This window comes from Hemiscyllium ocellatum, chromosome 24, assembly GCF_020745735.1.
Source record: "Hemiscyllium ocellatum isolate sHemOce1 chromosome 24, sHemOce1.pat.X.cur, whole genome shotgun sequence".
In the NCBI taxonomy this organism is placed as follows: Eukaryota; Metazoa; Chordata; class Chondrichthyes; order Orectolobiformes; family Hemiscylliidae; genus Hemiscyllium; species Hemiscyllium ocellatum.
Genome location: NC_083424.1, coordinates 28,203,982 through 28,226,608, shown reverse-complemented (window position 1 = coordinate 28,226,608; position 22,627 = coordinate 28,203,982). Strand labels below are relative to the sequence as shown.

At 39.8% G+C, this 22,627-nt stretch overlaps 2 protein-coding genes across 3 annotated transcripts in view; both read left to right on the top strand.

Annotated features, from left to right (window-relative positions):
• anapc5 (anaphase promoting complex subunit 5) overlaps positions 1-10,186 on the top strand; it is a 58,984-nt gene extending 48,798 nt beyond the window's left edge. Inside the window, exons 15-17 of the mRNA XM_060843993.1 lie at positions 2,140-2,287; positions 4,797-4,959; positions 8,943-10,186. Coding sequence (XP_060699976.1) covers positions 2,140-2,287; positions 4,797-4,959; positions 8,943-9,148 — 517 coding nt within the window. The 3' untranslated portion in view covers positions 9,149-10,186. The remainder of the gene's footprint in view (positions 1-2,139; positions 2,288-4,796; positions 4,960-8,942) is intronic.
• Positions 10,187-15,144: 4,958 nt separating this feature from the next.
• Positions 15,145-22,627, top strand: part of LOC132827123 (calcium/calmodulin-dependent protein kinase kinase 2-like) — a 100,436-nt gene continuing 92,953 nt past the window's right edge. The window contains exon 1 of one of the 2 annotated variants that reach the window (XM_060843625.1): positions 15,145-15,275. The gene's annotated coding sequence lies outside the window, so the exon portion shown is untranslated. The other variant, XM_060843626.1, reaches the window with a different exon arrangement.

The following is a 22,627-nucleotide window of genomic DNA, read 5'->3' as shown; positions in this document are numbered from 1 at the left end:
AAGATGTCAAAGCCAAGTTCTTGTATGGACCAAATTATAGAGTGTTATGAAAAATTATTTACCTACCTTTTGATTTGTGTATAACAATTATGGATACAAAGACAGTAGAACGGAAATGAGACACAAAGTAATTCAAAAGGACACCCCATAGCACAAGCAAAAGCAACATAACATATAAGATAAAAATTGTGGTGATTTAGAGTACTCCAGCTCAAGTACTTTAAGTGGAGACAAAGATGAAATACATCGGCTGCAGTCTAGAGTAAAAGTGCATCATAATGATCAGCTTGTATTTAGAAGGGGGGGGATATGTTATTTTAATGAAGGAAATTTAAAGAAAAACTGCAACATCACAGCAAGACCATGAATACTTCCACAACACAAATTGTGGATAATCATTGATGAGGATTTCTATACTTGAAACTTGACTAGTTAGATAAAACAAAATAAATATGGCAGGATTGGTGATGTGTTTTAGTTGTAGTATGGGGGAGCTGATGGACACCAGTTTGATCAAGTACTTCTAAACAGTTTGTAGCATGAGGAATTCAGATCAGATTAGATTCCCTACAGTGTGAAAACAGGCCCTTTGGCCCAACAAGTCCACACCGACCCTCAGAAGAGTAACTCACCCAGACCCATTTCCCTCTGACTAACACACCTCACACTATGGGCAATTTAGCATGGCCAATTCACCTAACCTGCACATCTTTCGACTGTGGGAGGAAACTAGAGTACCCGGAGGAAACCCACGCAGACACGGGGAGAATGTGCAAACTCCACACAGACAATCGCCCGAGGCTGGAATTGAACCTGGGACCCTGGTGCTGTAAGGCAGCAGTGCTAATCACTGAACCACTGTGCTGCCCCAATTTGATGGGCTGAAATCCAAATTTCATGCTTCGGGGGAGAAGGTTGCTTGAACACTTTGTTCCAAAGGTGGTCACACTTCTTAGGCTATGTTATTCAGATCTGATCCATAGTCAGGGACTGATTCAGGAAATGTGGTAAATCATGATTCAAAGAGTTTGAAATGGGATTGATTTAGCTTAACTGAGTGGGCAAAACATTGGCAGATGGAGTATGTTGTGGGAAAATGTGAGGTCTATTTTGGCAATAGCAATAGAAAAGTAGAATATTATTCAAATAGAAATAGACAGCAGACGGATCTGGGTATCCTTTTAGATGAATCACAAAAAGATAGTATGCAGATTATGAAGGCAAGTTGAATATTGACCTTTATTGCCAGGAGGTGGAGTTTACAAAGTTTGAAAAGTACAGCAGGTGAAGCAGCATCAGAGGGGCAGGAGAGTCAACGTTTTGGGCAGGACCCTTCATCAGGACAGAGTGAAATGGTTGAAGGGTCATGCCCGAAATTCAAACTCTCCTGCCTCTCTGATGCTGCTTCACCTGCTGTGCTTTTTCCAGCTCCACATTTATTGACTCTGACTTTCCAGCATCTACAGTCCTCACTATCTCCAAGTTTATAAAAAGGAGTTGTCTTACTATAGCTGTGCAGGGAATTAATGAGATGGCACTGAGAATACCGTGCACGATTTTAGTCTTTTTACTTGCAAAGAGTATATTTGTATTGAAAGCAATTTAGAGAAGCTTTACACAGCTGATTTCCAGTATAAAGGAAAGATGGTAAGGAATCTTGTAAGGAAAGACTGAACAGGATGAGCCTCTAATCCTTGCAGTTGAGAAGAGTGAGGAATGTTCTTTTTGAAACATAGGATTACAAGGGGGCTACACAGGGTGGATCCTGAGAGGATGCTTCTGTCACAGTGAATTTATGACTAAGGGCACAGTTTAAAAATAATAAGTCTCCCATGTCAGACATAGATGAAAAGGGATTTCTTCTCTGAGGGGATGTTAGTCTTTGAATTATCTTCCACAGAATGCAGTGGAAGATGGATCATTGATTCTGTTCAAGGCTGACTTGGATTTTTGCCATGGGAATTGGGGGGAGGGTTGGTGAAAGGAGGCAGGGAAGTGGAGTCAAGGTCACAGTCGGCCTGATTGGTTGTAATTCGTAGTCCTGCTCCAATTTTGTTCTTATGATTTTGGGATCTCACCAGCATCAGAAAATAAAACTTTACTAATACGTTCTAAGTATTTATAACTGTTTATTTTTAGAATTCTTATTTTGGAGGCTGAGCTTTTCTGGCGTTCCTCATGTCATGCGGTCGCAGTTCCTTTGCTTCTAAAAGCATTGGCACTGAGCCGAGAATATCACTTAGAATATCTAACCTCGGAAGCCATCTTACATTTGGCATTTTCACAGGTGAGCTATGTCACAAATGTTATTGTAATTAGTTGCAAAGCTTATTGTATATACTTTACTACAAAACAAGAAATATATGTCTCTGCATGGGTCTAACCTTAGGGGAGAATTGTATAAGAAACTGTTTTTCTTTCCTGGTTCCCCTCACCAAGACACAATTTTGCCAACAACAGCAAGCCCACAAGCACCTGCCATCATACCAGTAGTTCCTTTGAGTTGTTTGCTTTGCTTCATTCACACCATGCTGTGTGATACTAAATGGCAGTCGTCTTCCCGAATTTCATTCCAAGCTTGTACCTTTTCAATTCAATTATTTGAAGAGATGCCATTTTTCGAGCAGCAAGGAATACATCAGCATAAAACTAACAATACATGCTAGTGTTTATTTTTCAGACAAACATTAATTTAATCACATGCTCTTGTGATATTTCTTATTCTTTTATTTTCATGATAGCCTTTTCTTTCAACTGTCTTTCTAGCCTATGTTTATATGGGGAAACAAGATGCTTAACTGTCTCACAAGCCTCTGCCTGTTCCAACATAATGGTTTCTTTTACTTTTCTTGGCCCCTTGCTTTTGTTCTATGTCCTTGCAATCACAGAAAGCATTCTGTTTTAACCTGCTCTGCTTCATCATTTCATAGTTTTAAACACCTCCATCAAATCATCCTATGATCTCCTCTGATCTAACAAAACTGGTTCCTTTTTTCCCCAAGTCCTTATTTGCATGTGCTTCTACAAGACAGCATCATAGTGAATAAATATTGTAAATTTTCTGTTACCTCACCGTCTCTGTTGCAATGTGGAGCCCTAACTACATATTGAATAATTGTCTTCTATAGACTCACCTTTATATCTTGACATTTATCACCTATACCTTATTTACATAGAAATTATTTATGACCTGAGATGCTGTTTATGATATGCAAAACGTACCACCACTCACTTCCTGATGTCTTTTCTAAAGGAAAAGTATGGAGAAAGTTATTTTCATGGATATGAGTAATATCTGTTTGCATAACATGGGCTCTTGTTTCACACTAAAAGCATAATTTTATTTAAGAGAATTTTGTATGGTATACCACTGTACTGTTTCACCAGATATGTTTATGGTCATTGTTTTTTAAGGATGTTTGTTAATTTTAAATTTAGTATTTTATTTTTCAATTCTAGGTGTAATGTAGAAATGTAAATTTTCTATTTCTGACTGCTTAGGAATTTCTATGTTTGATGTATACTGTGCCTGTAAATGAATATTCTCTTCTATATAAGATTGAGGGGCATGACAGGGTGAATAGAAAGCACCTGTTCCTCTTCATTGAAGGGTCAGTAATAAGGGGGCATAATTTTAAGGTGAAAGGCAGAGGTTGAATGGGGATTTGAGGAAAAGCTTTTTCATCCAGAATGTGCTGAAGGCCTGGAATGCCCTGCCTGAGATGGTAGTTGGGACAGGAAATCCCACAACCTTTTTTAAAAAAGGACATTGATGAGTATTTGAAGTGTCATAACATTCGAGGCTCTTGCCCTCATGTAGATAAGTGACATTAGTGTAGATAATAGTATATTTGTGGCGATATAGACTTGATGGACTGAAGGACCACTTCTGTACCAGTTGTCATAGTTTCCCTTTAACATAATGGTTTCTATTTTTTTGGGGAGATTTTCCACCATGATTTCTCCAAAGAAAGTATATTCCAAAACTGGAGGACTTCAAAGCAGCATGTCACTGATTTTCATCTTCCTAAACAGATTTAGAGTAAAACAAAAACTACAACATGACTCAGCAACAGTATATGATCAAACTTCTGTGTTTGTTGAACTAGAAAAATAGTTCCTATTCTCAGTGTTACACACAGGGATTCAATATCAAGTGTAAACAGAAGTTGAGTGAGCAGTTCAAAGGGGAACAAATACGAGAAACACTTTTGTGACTTTTAGTATTCTCCTTTCATGAAAACAAAATAGAAACATATTGGTGGTAGTACATGACAATTGGGGTAAGAGTGGATGGATTGTAGCCAGTAAATAGATGTCTTTGGTGAAGACATTTTTGTCCTGTTCTCTTCTCCTGTATTATGCTAGGACTGATAAATAGGAAGCGGCAGGCAGGGGAAGTCTATTTGTATAGCTTTTGAAAACTGAAAATCTGTTACTTGCTTTTTTTTTAACTGATGGAAAAGCTAGTTTGGGATTAAATTTTTTTTAAAAGATTACTCTGTTTGGTACCCTTCAAGAAAAATACATGTAAAATACATTACATACAAAATAAGCTTGAGGAAAAGAAAAGAGATGCAAATATGTGAAACTTATCTGACTTTTAGAAAGGGAAGTAAAAGAAGACTATGTTAAAATTAGCTGCAGTTGCACATAGCATTAGGAGGATTGAAAGATAAGTCTATATGGTGTCACAGGAAGTGCAACTAACAGGAAACTTATGCTGGATGTGAAGTTCTTTAACAATTTCAAATCTTTTTGTGACTTAAAAGACTCAAATCATATATTTTTGCCAGCTGCTGCTTGGAATTCCAGAACAAGCTTTGAATCTACTGTATATGGCTATTGAACCCATTCTGGCTAATGGAATAGTCTTGAACCGAGGGTGTGCTATGTTGCTGTTGGCAAAATGTCAAGTCGCTTCTGCAGCCTCTGCTCCTACTCAAGAAAAAACTGAGGGTAAATACTTGAAATCTTTTGACCTGAACTGTATACTGCTGGAACAATTTTAGTAATGTTTATAAACTGTCAGTTTCCTTAGATCTTGCAAACAATCCATTAGATTCAACTTAATATACTCAATTTATTAACATTTGCAAGACAATTCTCAGGCCACCACTTCAAAAAGAAAAGTTCCTCAAGCAAGCTTTGTTTCTTGAATAGACAAGCCACTTTAAAATTAGTTGGAACAAGATTTTAAATCAAAAGTATCTTTGAATATGAGTGGATTGTTTTAATATATTCTAGTATAGAAAGGAACAAATGTATTTCTAGTAAACATTGTATTGCATTTGATCTTTCCAAATCCATTTCCTTGAATCCCTGGTATTTGGCCATAATGATAGATCTGAAGAACACAAAAACATGCTGCTGAAATGGGCATACATACGGCAGATAAATTAGCAGAGAAAGATGAAGTCTTTTTTGTAAGCAATAAGGAGAGATAAAACAAAGGACATCAAATTAAAAGAAGTGCAGGAAAAGAGAAACCTAACGGAAAGCTTTCGCAAATTGTTGAAGATGATCACCTTCTTGAGAAAGTGATTAAAAAGGCATGCAATATTTTGGGATTTATAATGTTGTCTAGTCTCACCTTAAACAGTTTAGACAACTCCGATCAGAATGTTATGAATGAATTTGCCCAGGTGTCCTATAATACCAAAGCAACCAAATCAATACAAACACAAGCCGATACGAAGCAAAACGATCCCACTTTATTAGGAACAAAATCACAATAATCTTGAATACTAAATATATTGTCCCTTATTCTATTTGGTCCCTTAAGGTTACAATACTTCCAGAATCTCTTGTAAATTTATGCAGTCATGCTGTCTGTGGCTATATCTCTGGGTCTGTCTGTCTTCCTTTCTCCCTCTGGATGGTCAGCGGGTGTCTGCCTCTTACCATGCTGTTCTCCTTAGAAGGCCTCAGATGATTCAAGAGAGTCTAAGAGAGGTTCCAAGATAGAGGTCTGTGGGTGAACCCTGTTTTTAAACCTTTTAGATGGTTTTCTGGAACTTTCTATAGTTCTGGACAATCAGGGAGACACATTTAATCATTTGAAACAAGTCAGTGATTTAGATGGCTTTCTACTGTTTTGTAGTGAGGCAGCACCTGTTGCTGCCTCCTTTGTATAGTGGTTAGGATTTTGGGTCTGTTCAGAATAACTGTCGAGAGTGTGGTGCTGAAAAAGCACAACAGGTGAGACAGCATTCGAGAAGCAAGAGAGTTGATCTTTCAGGCATAAGCCTTTCATCACAAATTGGCATTTCTGATGAAGGGTTTAAGCCCAAAACATCGATTCTTCTGCTGTTCGGAAGCTGCCTGACCTACTGTTCTTCTCCTCCACCACATGCTCTACTCTGATCTCCAGCATCTGCAGTCCTCATTTTCTTCTCCCTGTCCAGAATAATTGTTGGCTTTTATAGTATGTTTAAGTCATTAGCATCTGGCTGCTGTGTTTGCAGTGTGCCTGGTGTGGGGTTTTGTGATTTCTGACTTTTGCTTGGCCAATGTACCCCAGCATCCCTTGCTGTTTGGCCAAGTTAGCAATCTAGCTGTATTTTCGCAGCCAAGAGGCTGCTACATTCCCCCCTTTTGAATGGAAAGAGTCCTTTGTGAATGACGTTCAAACCTAATTGTAAAAGTTAGTTGTTTGTTGTCAGGGGAGCCTACGTATTCGTGTGAAAGCCATGATGTACATTGGTCAAGCCTCTCATTTGTACAGAATGGAACCTCCCATCACTACAATCCACATAGAATTGTATTGCATTGACAACATTCAGTAATCAGATCAAATAGAAGTGACAATAGTGCTAACCCTGGGAGTTCCATCTATTTTAAAGCCCCTGTGTGCATGTATAGTATTATTCATAGTGAATACCCAATCTCTGTCTTTCCCAGCCTGCAATTTTAGCCGCCAGAATCCTAAGATATATTAAGGTAAGTGCAATTGAGTCCACAGCTATATATGAGAGGAGCCAAATTCACGGATGACAGGCTAAGATCACAAAGGACAGTTCTGAAGAAGGGTCACTGGACCTGAAACGTTAACTTTGATTTCTCTTCATAGATGCTGCCAAACCTGTTGAACTTTACCAGCAGCTTCTGTTTTTGTAAAGACACAATAGTTTGATCTGTTTGTTTGAGTGGTCCTTATCAATTGTCCCCCGTCTCTTCACAGCATATGGGAAGGTGTCATGGTAACCCATTCAAGTACCTCTTTTAATACTTCCAATATTTTTTACTTTAAAAGTAGTCGACCCAACTTTGTCACTAGGGATAATTGAAATCCCTAGCACCAAGCCCAGCACCTCACCAAGAGTGTCATTGCAGTTGTTATTATATCAGATCTTAGTAGACAGCTAGAGATGTTAGCATGAGTTCTGTCCTGGAATGAATGTTCGAGCTATACATCGCTAATCCAGGATGGGACGTTCCTTTCGCTAGTCTGCCTGAGGTCCTCCTTCAGCTGTTCAATCATCCAGTCTCCATAGATACCACACAGGGTGTAGTTTTGCTGCTCACCGTCATCTCTTGATTTTGCCCTGGATGATCTGGTTAATCATCTTGGCGAAACCCTCCAGCATGGTCACTAAGTGGTGGATAGCCTGATTCTCCACAAGCTGTCCCATGGTCTGCTGCTGGTTGTCTATCCGTATTTAGTCTTTCTCAGGCTCTTTTGACTTGTTGGGTCAAGATCCTGAGTTTATTGTCCAAATTAGCCAAATCAAAAGTATTGACTATTGATTCTCCTGCCCCATGTGCTGTGACTAGATCATTAAAGAGTTCCCTTCTGTTCCATCTACTAACTGCTGGTCTGGATTTCCTCTCATATTTCCCCATACCTCATCCCATTATTCTGTGGGTCAGATGGGAATAGAATAGTTTCAATGGGAACGGGCACCACTCCGGTAACTGTATCCCTGATACATATATTATCTACTGGAATTAGCTCATGTTGAATGTTGTTAAACAAAATTTTACCTATGGGTTTAATTACGAGTCCATCACAAGGGCTTGGTAGGAGTGTGGGGAGAGGGGAGAATAAGGTGGGGGAGGAGCCTATACTACTGCTCTTCACCTGTTTTTAATGTCATACTCCAGGAATTCTCTCTGGTCAGGCTTCCCAGGGCATCGCCATCCTAACTCTGACATCTCGTCCACACTACTTGCTAGGCAACCTACTGCTATGCACTCATTCTCCATGAAACGCCACCAATCGTCTCTGACCCCCACACATATAACACAATATGGAACTCCCATTAGATTTCCTCTTCACCATGAGCTCTGTCCACAGATAGTGCAGCTCCTGTAGTTTTCACCTGTCTTTATACATCTATGTTTCCCATTTCTTTTAAAATATATCTGAAAATTAACCCTTAACTAACTGAAACTGATTCAACCCCTTTACAACCCACAGAGTTTCTCAGATTTGTCTCCATTTTAGAACTCTTGTCTTTGTATCAAAAATCAAGCCTCACTCCATAATCTTGGCTTTCACTTCATTTCAATACAAAGAGAATGTTGCGCTGTCATAGGTGCCATATTTCAGATAAGATTTTAAACAGAAACTCCATTTTTCCTCCTGAGGGGATGTAAAAGGTGCTGTTATGTTGTTGTTCTTGCTTTGCGAAAGCTCGGGGGTGCATCATTCTAATTCTCTACTGCTCAAGAATCTGATAAGATTAAGGAAAATAACAAATGACTTTACAATTATCTTTTTTGTTTAAAGAAATAATTGGAGGCTATATATTTATATATTTAAAGATATTTGCAGGAAATTGACTAAAGTTTTAAAGCCAGTATTTTTCCTGTTTCTAGTACTTTGGAAAACAGTTTTGGGTTACTGAAATGTGATATAATAAATATACTAATAAATGCTATCGGACTTTCCAGTAATGTTGCTTGACATTTTTTTCAAAATTTAACTTGTTTTTAAGCTTTCGAATCAGCAATCAAAAATCTGAATGAAGCAAAGATATATTTTGAGAAAGCAGATTGCAATGAGCGGATCCAAGAAGTCCTTTACTTACAAGCAAGGCTGTACAACGCTCTTGGCAAGGTGAAGGAAAGAAATAAATGTGCTATGATGTTTCGCCAGCTACACCAGGAGCTGCCAACCTATGGCGTACCTCTTCTTTCATAGTACATGATGCATTTAAATCAGCAACTTAATTTGAAGGAACTCGTCACAGCAAACTTTACTAAACTTCATATAACAGAAGCTAACAGTTAAAGTATCCTTGATTTGTCTTTAGAAGTTGAAAATATCAAATTCATCTTTTTTAAGGAAAATGATGGAACAGTGACCCCTCTATATTTACTAATGAGTGCATTCTCAGTCATGGAGTTGGATGCTGGGCAGCACTTGCATTGTAACAGGTTTATTTACTAAGCAAACAAAGAATTTCTGCAAACTACACACACAATGCATGATCAAAATTACCATAGTCTCCACTTAAAAGCAAGATCATTTCTCTAGCAAACTGCAGTAAGTGGAGGATGGTTATATATTACAAATTTATTATTTCTGTCATAAAAAGAGACCATATATAATACAAATTAATTATTTCTGTCATAAAAAGAGTTGATCTGTGTGCATAAACTGAATCCAAGTCCCTTAAAGGGAGTGTGGCCATCAGACATAATTAAAGGGGAACTATCTATTCAGCTTTATGCTGTCTGGGACCTGCTATTTGACCATAAAGTAACTGATGATTGAATTTTAAGTTATTAGATTTGCAGATTGAATCTAGTCAAAGATCGTAACTTCTTGATTTTCCTTTCAAGGTTAGCAGCCCAATGTATTTAATTAAATATGCGTATTAAAATGTGTTTGGGGTAAAAGGGAATGGAGGAGACATACTAAAATGCTCTGTTCATCTGAGTTTGAATATATCAAGACAAATAAGTTGAAATTGTCAGAGTGCCACTTTACCTAGTTCTCAGTTTAGGTTTGCAAGAGCAAACAGGGCATAAATTGATATTAATCTGACGTCAAGGGAGCATGAGGACTTCAAATTAAATTGAAAAATTATCATTGTGTCTTAGAAACTGTTATTCTAATGTTACATTGAAGCAATACCGAAAGTGTTCTATAATGCTTTTAAATAATTTGATAACTGAAACTAGAGTGCATTTCTGAAACTGCAGAATATTTATTATTTCCTATGGCAACTTAAAAAGCAACATTAAACGTTAAAGTTAATTATCCAACTGGTTCCTGTGAACTTTTTGGAATTTTCATTGAGACAAACCTGCATCTGCTGGTACAAAAAAACAAAAATTGCTGGCGAAACTTGACAGATCTGGCAGCAGCTGTAGACAGAAAGCAGAGTTAATGTTTTGATTCCAGAATTTTCTTGAAACATTAACTCTGCTTTCTGTCCACAGATGCTGCCAGACCTTCTGAGTTTCTCCAGCAATTTCTAGCGTTTTAGATTTCCAGCATCTGCAGTTCTTTGGTTTATTTGAGTCTGCTGGTTTCTGCTGATTTTTTTTTCCCTAAGAAGTAGTGGCAAGATATGTACAAGAAAGTGAAAACAGCCTATTGATGGTTTTAGTAGATCGTGTTAATGGTTGTCATAGTTCACAGTTTCTGCTCATACTGATGTGCAGTTTTGAACTCCTCAGAAAATAAGTACATGTAACTGGCCACAGGATGTGAATATTTATGCCTAGCTGATGTCACCTTATTTGGGGATTAAGTGTCCTAGTTTTTATCTTGTATACAATGATAGTGAGATGATGATAAAATGTGGGACTACAATTCAGAATCTTTTCAATGTGATTCAGGAAGTCTTCATGTTTGAGTTTTTTAACCACAGAAGGAAGCATAACATCCTTCTTTATATGCCACTTACTGAAAAGTCACAGAGATTAGATTTATCTGAGGATTCAGACAGAGCCACTGCAGATTATAAGTCATTTTTTCCAAATGTATTATCTTGAATGGCTGCAGCAAGTTCATCTGCACAAAAAACTTCTTTGGAGTGTATTCAGTCTCACAAATACCCTTTTCGAGTCTTCGAATCATACAGCATGGAAACAGACCCTTCCATCCAACTAGTCCATGCCAACCATGTTCCTGAGCTATACTAGTCCCACTTGCCTACATTTGGCCCATATCCTTCCAAACCTTTCCTATTCATGTACTAATCTAAATATCTTTTAAATGTAATGCTATCTGCCTCCCCCACTTCCTCTGGCAGTTCACTTCCACATACTTACCAATCTGTAAAGAAAAGTTGCCCCTCGTGTCCTTTTTAAAATCTTTCTCTTGTTATCTTAAAATATACTCTCTAGTTTTGAACTCCTTCATTCTAGGGTTAAAGACACTTGGTATTGACTTTATCTATGTCCCTCATGATTTTATAAACCTCTATAAGGTCACTTCTCAAACTCCTACACTCCAGTGAAAAATGTGCCAGCCTTTCTTATAACTCAAATCCTCTATTCTCAGCAATCCTCTCCAGCTTAGTAATATCCTTCCTATAACAGGGCGACCAGAACTGCACACACTACTCCAGAAGAGGCCTCACCAACGTCCTGTACAACCTATACTTGAAGATCTGAGCAATGAAGGAAGCATGCTAAACCTATCCTTAACCACCCTATTTATATGTGATGAAAATTTCAAAGAATTATGTACCTGAGCCCCTAAGTGTCTCTGTTCTACAATGCTACCAAGGTCTCTACCATTAACTATATAATTCCTGCCCTTGTTTGATTTACCAAAATGTAAAACCTCACATTTATCCAAATTAAACTCCATCTGCCTGTCCTCGGCCAATTGACCTAACTGATCAAGATTCCTTTGTAATCATAGATAACCACCTTCACTGTCCACGATACCACCAATTTTGGTGTTATCTGCAAACTTACTAACTATGCCTCCTAAATTCTCATCCAAATCATTTACATAAATGACGAATAAAAGTGGAAGTCCAGATTGGCGGTCTTTGCTTAGCATTGAAATATTTTATCTCAGTATGTAAAAAAATGGAAGAAATCTTTGCAAATCCACAATGCCACTTATACACCCACTTTCTATATTAAAAAGGTGGTAGAATTGGAGCTATTTAAAGTTACTACATGTGCAAAGAAACACAGAACAATCAAGGGTTCTCATTATACTTAGCACAGCTATACCAGAAATACCCTTGAATTGATGAAGGGCTTTTGCTGGATATGTCAAATTTCCTGCTGCCTGACCTGCTGTGCTTTTCCAGCACCACTCTAATCTATGCTTCTCTTAAGCCTAATGAAGAATCCCAAATGGTTGGCTTCAAACCAAGTCCCAATATCATCATGAAGGTGATACTCAGATCTAGGTTTGACACAGTTGTTTTCTCCACATCTTTGCCACAGGAAATGTGTTGTACATTTGTCTTTGACCAGAACATTGCAACCACAAACTGCACAAGGTTCAGTCCTTGATCCACAATATTCAGCATGTTGTTCAGATTTGTTGAATGCGAGCTCTAGTTTGCAATTTTGACACTTAATCAACTGCAAAAGGCATTCCAGATTCACACGTTTTTCCAACTTTTTGTTTTCTACCTTCATGTTGCACCTATGGTTGACCAGTGCATGCTGTTTTGTTTTTAAAAAGTCATTTTCATTCAGCTTTATGCACATATATACACTTAGCAAAACGACGTTTGTTATTGGTCCAGAAATTAGGAAATAGAATTATCATGGTTTAACATTAGGAATAGCAAAGTTCAAAAAACACTGTTGAGGGCTTATAGGCCCCTAAGTAATTGTATGGGTTGACAGTGCATTGTAACAAGTTTCAGTAATTTCTCGTTTAAAAACAATGTCACTGTTGAGGTGGACTATCATGCTCTTAATCTTCTTTGATTGGACTGAGCCAATCAGATTGGCAAAGATGGTCCAGAAGTTGACTTGTAACAGATTCCTGGAGCAATGGGTGGAACCAAATATGGATGAAGCTATTTTAAATATAGCATTGTGCTATGAGGTAGGGATAATTATTAATGTCATTATTTTAAAAATCCATTGAGAAATAGTGATCATAATATTCAATTTCATATTAAGTTTAAAATTACATATTCCAATCATAAACCAAAAACTTAATAGTTAAGGGGAGAGTTTGGAAGAAAATAGACATGAAGTTGTAATAAAGTGTGAGGGTTTTAAAAATTCAAAATGTTCAACAAAATGTATTCTATTTAGGTCAAACATTCAGCAAGAAAAATTAATCTGTGGCTTACTGAGAAAATTCAGGATGATATAGGCGAAAAGGAGAGGCTGGAGACTTGTTACAAAGAGTACTAATAAATCTGAAGACAGGGTGTTTTGGAAACCTGTAAAAGAATACGGGCAAGTTGATTAAATGTATGGGGAAAGAAAGGAATACAAGATCTAGAAATAGAAAAATGGGATGTAAGAATGGTTTAGGCTATGATAAGATCTGTGGGCTGTTTGTTGAACAAGCCTGCTGTATGATTCTAACTTTTGGAAGTATACAGAATGGAAAGGATTAGCTAAAGTAAGTATAAGAACCTTTAGAAGCAGAATTAAGCTCTAGTCTCTCAGAGTCACAGACAGGAGTGATTCTCATAGAGAATGAGAACACGGCAGAGATTTCAGTGCAAGTCTAACTGACCACTATGTTTAATTTGCTCACTAAATCTGGTTAGATGACCAAAGCAAAGCAACAACTACCACTGTCAGTTCTTGAACTCATTTGCTTACTTCTGTCAGCAACCATGTAGATAAAAACCTCTAACCCTACCCTATCCTTATGGCATGCTTTGGAATGGTTACAAACATGAAATATGAACAGAGGTAAACATGCTAGTTCTGAAAGATGAAACCTTAATTTTAAAACCATGTCCCCTAATTCTGGCCAGACCCAAGATAAGAAATATTGTAACCAAATCCACCTTGTCAAAACCATTCTTGTATATGCACTAAAGTCAAGTCACCCTCCCTTTCAAATAGAAGGGCATGGAGGAGGATGGGCACTGTATGAGACTTTGTGGCATTAGCAACTGTTGCGTTGGCAAAGTGGGCCTATTGTGGACTCATGGCAGTGGAAGAATCGAGTTTTGGGCCAATTTAGTACCTGGTGGCATTGGCAAGATCCAGCAAGGGCTCGTGGTGGTGAGGGTGGCAGTGGCCAAAGAATGGCAACTTTCGTTCTTGCAGTGCAGTGGAGTCATGCCTGGCCCATGACCCACAACAGAGTACTTGAACAGAAGTACTGTAAAGTTGGACCCTTCTTAATTTTTCTGCCTTTATATTCTGTTTTGGCTTATTTTTCTATGTTTTAAGATAGTGCCAGAGTGGCAACGCTATACAATGCTTTTCACTATATTTTGCAAGATACATGTAAGAATAAATAAAATAATTTTACAAAAATTGATTTTATTTATCTTAAACACATTCATTTTGCTAGGTGACTCGTTTGTATTCAAATGAATAGTTTGTATTTCAAGCTTTTACACAGATAACAAAATACTACCTGGCCTACCAAGACGTCAAAAAGTGGGCTACCCATTGTGTTTCATTATCACTTGTATGATAAATGGTTTTAATTATATTTACTTTTCATTCAAATCCCGAATATAGCTTTTAGTAATGAACCATGAAACAATTTTTTTGCTACAGAAGGGGGCATTTTCCAATTGACAGGCTGCGACTAGTGCTGTGCTATTTACAATCTTAGTGATTTCGATGGAGAGAAGTTAATATGCCCAAGTTTGGTAATGATACAAAGCTAGGTGAGAATGCAAGATGGGAGGAGGATAAGTAGCTTCTATTTGATGTGGACAGGTTACTGGACGACAAAATGGTAGAATAAATCGTGTAGAACGTAAGGTTATGGAAAGAGAAGCAGTGACATTGTGATAATGTAACTGGACTAGTAACCCTGATATACCCATATGAATTCCATCTTGATGGACGGTAAATTTGAATTTAGTTGAGGAAGAGCTGAAGCAAAACCATCGAAAAATCTCATGTATTCTACGCGAATCACCTCCTGTCTGTACTGGTTCGATCATCATTTTATCACTTTTGTCTCGTGGGCGGCTCAATATGACGATCCCGATTGGCTAATACGGGTGTCAGTCAGGCCGCGTGGCCCGCCCTTTCTCGGTGGACGGGTGTGCGCAGCCGCAGTAGGAGCGCGAGCGGTTGGCGGTGTCTCGGACTGTGCTCGAGCTCCTGAGCCTCTGGCACCGAGAGGCCGGACATGTTGCTGTAGTTTCAGGACGTGGAATCGAGCGACTGTCATGAAGGTACTTGAATCGTTGCTGATTTTAGAGCCTTCATTGTTAAATTGGGGTGCTCGCTCCTCCTAATAACGATGAAGCTGCCGCCCTCTATCTCCCACATCTCCACGCCTCAACCAAGAGACGGAATTATTGTCAAATCCAATAATATTTGGCATGAACAGAGGACTTGCAGTTTTGCAATATATTTTCCCCAGTTTGGTGGGATCCAGCCGTAGCTTCAAGCAGACTTGTTATTGTTGGAATAGGAGACGGAGGTGTCGGAAACGCGAGTGGGCGTTTACTGCTGGTGGGGGTTCTACTTTAGTTTTGACATTTGCATCGCAACATAAACGTGAAAGTGAGGTGTGTTATTTACTGGGGGCAGCCCGCATTAGGCCTGGGTAGTTTTTCGCTCTGGCTTCTTGCAGAGTGTCATACAGGGAACTGCACACATACGAAAAGCTTGCCAGCCGCAGTCCCTGGAGAGAAATCAGAGGCTATTATGAGGAAGGATCAGTGGACCAGGAACGTTCATTCTAATTTCTCTCCACAGATGCTGCCAGAACTGCTGAGTTTTTCCAGCAGTTTCTGTTTTTGTTTCTGATTTACAGCATCCGCAGTTCTTTCGGTTTTTGTTAGATCATCCTGGCCCCCTGTTTTCTTACTGTAAAATCCAAGTTAATTTTTTGTTACGGCCAATGTCAGTATGTGAATGGGAGGTGGGGGAGGAGGTGTGGGCGTGTATATTTTTAGGAATTATATTTTTTGATGTAAGTCTTCATGGCTCAATCGTTAACATGTCAGGGTGGAGAAAACGTGATTTTCGTAATGAAATTTTGCTATTCTGCATTTTGATTCTATCTGTCGACATCGATCGTCCACGTTACCTCTGAGAAGGCAGTACTTGTCTCAGCTGTTCGTTCTCCAACGTTCCCTCCATGAATATTGATACAAGCTAGTGTTTGTTAGAATGGGGTTGCTTCGTTACGTAGTTCGATTCCCCTTAGTCTGCGGACATTATTCACTTAGCAGTTTTTAAAATTTCAGATGTAGGTATTGCTGACAAGACCTGATTTATTGCCCATTTCTAACTGCCTTTGAGCCACTAAGTGCCTCGATGTGACCCATACAACCCTAATGTGCTAAGGATACCTACATGGTAATGGAGGGTAGAAATTTGATGAATTTTGAGCTGGTGGAATTGAAGGAATAATGATAAATTTCCAAGTCAGGATGCTGTGTGACTTGGGAAGAATCTTGGAAGGTGATAGAGCTCTGGTGCCCTTGCTGCCCTTCATTTGGGTGATAGAGAGCAAAAGTTTGGGAAGTACTGAAAAAGAAGTCTTGGTAAGTTGGTGTGTGCATTTTATAGATGTTACATTCTTCAAAATGGTGCCCTGTTGGTAGACCACAGAATCCTATAGTGTGGAAGCTCATTGAATCCACATTGACTCTCTGAAGAGTATCCTTCAGACCCACCTTACCCTGGTAACTCTGCATTTCCCATGGCTAATCTATCTAGCTTGCATGTTCCTGGACTCTATGGGCAACTTAGCATGGCCAATCCACCAAACCTGCACATCTTTGGACTGTGGGAGGAAAACCGGAGCACCAAGAGGCTTGCCCAAAATTGGAATCAAACTTGGGTCCCTAGGGCTGTGAGGCAGCATTGCTAACCATTGAGCCACTGTGCCACAAATGGTGTGAAGATGGAAGGGGTGCCAGTCAAGCAGGCTGCTTTGCACTGAATGGGGTTGAACTTTGCATTTTGTTAGTGCTGGACTAATGTAGGCTAATAGAAGTAAAAACAATGAGTGCAGATGCTGGAAACCAGATTCTGGATTAGTGGTGCTGGAAGAGCACAGCAGCTCAGGCAGCATTCAAGGAGCAGCGAATTCGACGTTTTGGCCAAAAGCCCTTCATCAAGAATAAAGGCAGAGAGCCTGAAGCTGGAGAGAGGAGGGTGGGACTGGGGAGGAAGTAGCATAGAGTACAGTAGGTGAGTGGGGGAGGGGATGAAGTGATAGGTCAGGGAGGAGAGGGTGGAGTGGATAGGTGGTAAAGGAGATAGGCAGGTAGGACAAGTCCGGACAAGTCATGGGACAGTGCTGAGCTGGAAGTTTGGAACTAGAGTGAGGTGAGGGAAGGTGAAATGAGGAAACTGTTGAATTCCACATTGATGCCCTGGGGTTGAAGTGTTCCGAGGCGGAAGATGAGGTGTTCTTCCTCCAGGCGTCTGGTGGTGAGGGAGTGGCGGTGAAGGAGGAAGAACACCTCATCCTCCGCCTCGGAACACTTCAACCCCAGGGCATCAATGTGGACTTCAACAGTTTCCTCATTTCCCCTTCCCCCACCTCGCTCTTGTTCCAAACTTCCAGCTCAGCACTGTCCCCATAACTTGTGTACCTGCCTAGCTCCTTTTCCACCTATTCACTCCACCCTCTCCTCCCTGACCTATTACCTTCATCCCCTCCCCCACTCACCCATTGTACTCTATGCTACTTTCTCCCCACCCCCAGCCTCCTCTAGCTTATCTCTCCATGCTTCAGGCTCACTGCCTTTATTCCTGATGAAGGACTTCTGCCCGAAACGCGATTTCGCTGCACCCTGGATGCTACCTGAATTGCTGAGCACTTCCAGCACCACTAATCCAGAACCAGGACCTCCATGTCCTTGGCAGAGTGGGAGGGGGGAGTTGAAATGTTGGGCTAATAGACAGTATTCCATCACGTTCCTGACATTTTCTTGTAGATGGAGATAAGGATTTAGGGAGTCAGGAGGTGAGTCACTTCGAATCATATAGTTTCTGACTTTCTAGAAATGATTGTTTTATGATGTGAGTCCAGTTAAGTTTCTGATTAATGGGACTTTTTACAGTGACATTAATTTTCCCATATGAACACCAAAGTTCTAATATTCTCAGAAAATATTGGGTGTATGCCAAGTAGTTTATGCCTATCAAGAAAATACAGATGTACATAGTTGCCTCAATATTCAGATATTCCTGATAGTAGGTAGCTACATATGCAGCAAAAAAACTGCATGTTAGTAGCCATAGGTAGCTATAATATTTGTATATTTGAGAATTACTACAATTTGAAAGTCACTGATATATATTTAAAGAATTCCCTATTGTGTAAACAGGATAAAATCCATAGTACTATGGTCGTGTAACAGTTATTGGGAAATTACGTCCATCTGTCTGTCTGTGTGGAGTTTGCACATTCTCCCTGTGTCTGCATGGGTTTCCTCCGGGTGCTCTGGTTTTCCTCCCACAGTCCAAAGATGTGCCATGGTGAATCGGCCATGCTAAATTGCCCCATAGTGTTAGGTCAATTAATCAGAGGGAGGTGGGTCTGGGTGGGTTACTCTTCGGAGGGTCGGTGTGGACTGGTTGGGTCAAAGGGCCAACACTGTAGGTAATCTAATCCATGCAATTTGAAAAAAATATGAACTCCATTTTTAATTTCCTTTTTGAGTCAAATTGCCATCTGTATATGCTATTCGGGTTGTTACAATATAGTTTATCTTTAAATTATATTAAAAAAAAGGCAGTGTCTTAATTGGAAGTAATGTGATGAGAATTTTTCTGGATTACTTAAATAAGTTAAAGTTTTGGGAGAAATCCAAATGTGATTCCTGTGACAACTGAGGTCATGATGAACAGTGTAAGACAATTATGACCGTTCGGGGATTCACTTGCGCAAAACTTATAACAAAACATATGTTTAAAAATATATAATTACTTGAATAGATCTGCATATGTGCATAATTAAATAAGTGTGTGATATTATGTTTGATTATGGAATCACCAAGAGATACAGTACAGGTGGACATCACTCAACCCATACCTGTTCTTGCTTTCTCCTATAATCTGCAGATGTTTCAAGTCGAAATATTTGATACCTTTATGAAAGCAATTACTGAACCTGCTTCTGCCACCCTTTTGAGCAGCACATTGTACATTGTAAATCGCAGTGATTGAACTATTTCCTCATGACACCCACTAGTTGCATAACAGGTTACTGCAGTTGCTAACTTGCCACCATTGGAAACGGTTTCCCCTTATTTATCGAAACTCTGTGATTTATGAAAGCCTCTATTAGATCACCGCAAGATTCTCCTGCTTAAAGGGGGCCAACTCAGGTTCTTTAGGCTCTCCATGTAACTGAAACTTTGCATCCTGGGCACCATTCTATCAAATTTCCTCTGCAATCCACCTGAGGCTTTGGCATTGTTCCTAAAGTGGATGTATTCTTCGAGCTGATATCTAACTAATCATTCATAATTGTTTACATAACTTCCTTGTTTTGCAATCTCCCAATCTGTTTATTAGCCTAGATGCTGTGTGCTTTTTAATAGCCTTCTAATCTCGTTCTGTCTGTAGTTATTGGAATGAGAACAGCCAGGTGAATCTCTGAGTTCCTGAATTGGACAGAGTTAACAGCTCCAATCAGGGAGTCCTCACTGACAGATATAAACAGGAGTGTACCGCAATTAGGCAGTAGTTTAAAAAAAGAAAGAAAAAAGGAAAAAAAAATAGAAAGACAAAAAAACCAGCAGTGCCAGAGGTTCGAATGTCAGATTCTCAGTCGAACTGGCTTTGAACTGACTGGGTCAGTGTCATGTAGTATGTAAGTGCAAATAAAGGGTGACTTGGTGACAGGATACCAGCTTTGTGGAGTTATTTCAGTAGCTCGTGTTAAGAGAAACATGACCTTGAAGAGATTTGTTCGCAACAGTTGTCTTTGAGTTGGGGTAAGCATTTCTGGCATTATGACGTTAGATAGGAAGCTTGACTCATTCAATCCTGCCATTGAAGACTGGGGCTGAAAATGTGTTGCTGGAAAAGCGCAGCAAGTCAGGCAGCATCCAAGGAACAGGAGATTCAACGTTTCGGGCATAAGCCCTTCTTCAGGAAAGGGCTGAAGAAGGGCTTATGCCCAAAACGTCGAATCTCCTGTTCCTTGGATGCTGCCTGACCTACTGCACTTTTCCAGCAACACATTTTCAGCTCTGATCTCCAGCATCTGCAGACCTCACTTTCTCATTGAGGACTGGGCCCAATATGTGGAAAGAATGTATTATTTTTTTCTGGGCAAATGACATTAGGGCAGATGTCCACAAGCAGTCTCCCAACTGCTTGTGGACATATCTTTTTGGTTAATAGGGGCCTAACTTTCCCTGAGGCATCAGATATTTAAACCTTTCAACAGTTGACGGATTTAGCTACGGAATATTACGATCCCAAGCTACCTGTAATTCTGAGACGCTATCAGTTTTGCTCGATTGTTCAAGAACCAGGAAATCTGTATCAGCTTGTTTTGAGGTTAAGATGACTGGCAGAGGCTTGTGATTTTGGTTTAACCTTAAATGAGATGCTGAGAGATCATCTGGTATGCAGGATTAATGATGTGACAATGCAAAAACGGCTATGAGCTGAAACCCATCTGGACTTCAAACAGGCTTGACAACTGGCTTTGATATTAGAAACTGCAGCAAGTGGAGCTGATGAGCTACATGGTATTTTAACAGAAGTGAATACCCTAATTAGGTCAACTGAGCTTGGGGAACACTACTTGAGTGAAGGCAATTGCATAGCCTCACTCAGAACATATCCTGAACAGAAGGCCTTTAGGTCAGCCCACAGCACAACCTCAAACCAAAGCCAAGCCTCTGCCAAATGGATAAAATTTTCTTGAGAATGGGGCTGGCAGTCTAGTGTAGTCGCTACCATTATACAGATTCGAAACAGCAAAAGTGTGTCCCTAAACTGAGGAAGAGAATTTGACCATTCTCTCGGCGTGGATTTCCTCCAGGTGCTCCGGTTTCCTCCCACGATCCAAAGATGTGCAGGTTAGGTGAATTCGGCATGCTAAATTGCTCATAGTGTTCAGGGATGTGTAGGTTAGGTGCATTAGTTAGGAGTGAATATCAGATAATAGGGTTAGGGATTGGTTCTGGGGGGTTACTCTTCAGAGGGTCTGTGTGCACTTGTTGGGCTAAAGGGCCTGTTTCCAAACTGTGGGGATTCTAATTCTAAAATTCTAATTCTAAGAACTCAGACCACTGTCCAGGGGAATGCACATCCTGGAAAGTCCACCTACAGTTGGTTCGGAACAGTTAATTACTTAGCAATGTCCAAATCAGAACTAATCAAAATAAACATCTAATCAGGTGGTCACCTATTTCTAAAGCAGTTCGGTACTGGGGCGGCAGTATCACTGATCGCGGAACCAGTCTTTAACAAAATTCACTCCAATCCTTAAGACCTCGGCCAACCTGAGAATCTATTACCAGGAATCCCCTAAGATTAAGGGTAAAACTTCGATTTTGGTTTCTTATAAGGAGCAGCTGGTTTAGTTACCACTACTTGTAGCAAAAGGCTTGGGCCCAAGCTTGATGCACCAACATTGACTCAGAAAGAGTCAACTTCATTGGCTCAACATTTCTCGATTAGACAATGGTTGCCTGAGTGATGTCTTAATTAAATAAATGGGAGTTTTTCAGGGAGACCAAGGGCCATGATTCCTATGGCTTCAGGTGCAATTCAACAATAGGCTGTTATTGAGTGCATATAATTACAAGTTGGGACAACGTCTGGCCACCAAGTGGCCAAGGCAACATGTTGACTAGCAAGCAATTCTGCGAGGTCTGCCCAGTGCGTTCTGCCTTGTGTGCAAAAGTAGAGGCAGAAATCAGGAAGCTGGAAAGTGAAGGAATCATCAAACCAGCACAATTTGCAGAATGAGCAGCACCACTCGTACCGAATGTGAAACCCGTCAGATCGGTTTACCTTTCTGGGGATTTCGAACAAACAGTAGACCTCTTTGCACAGTTGGATAAATACCCAATCTCTGTCATAGATGACTTGTACGCAAAACATGGAGGGGAGGGAGCTGTCTTTCACAAAGCTGGACATGAGTCATGCATACTTGCAGATACAATTAGATGAGGATTGCCAGATGTATGCTACAATTAATACCCCTATACCAATATGAGACTGCCTTTTAGGGTGTCATCAGCCCTGTGCCATTTTCCAACAGACAATGGAGAACATTTTACAAGGTCTACTTGAGGTCACCATTTACTTGAATGGCATGCGAATAACCGGGAAGATCAAGAAAGAACATTTAGAGAACTATCACATTGATTGCAAGTGAGATATAATGCTCACATGCGATGCCTCCCGAGACAGTACGGCTCATCAGTGGCCCAACGGAGAGAAAAACCCAATAGTGTATGTTTCCCACACTTTGGCTGATGCCAAACAAAATAGGCCCAGAAAGAAAGAGAATTTCTATCACCTTTGAAAGAAAGTTCCACCAACATCTTTACAAACATAAATTTGTAAGTGTAATGGGCCATTAACCCCT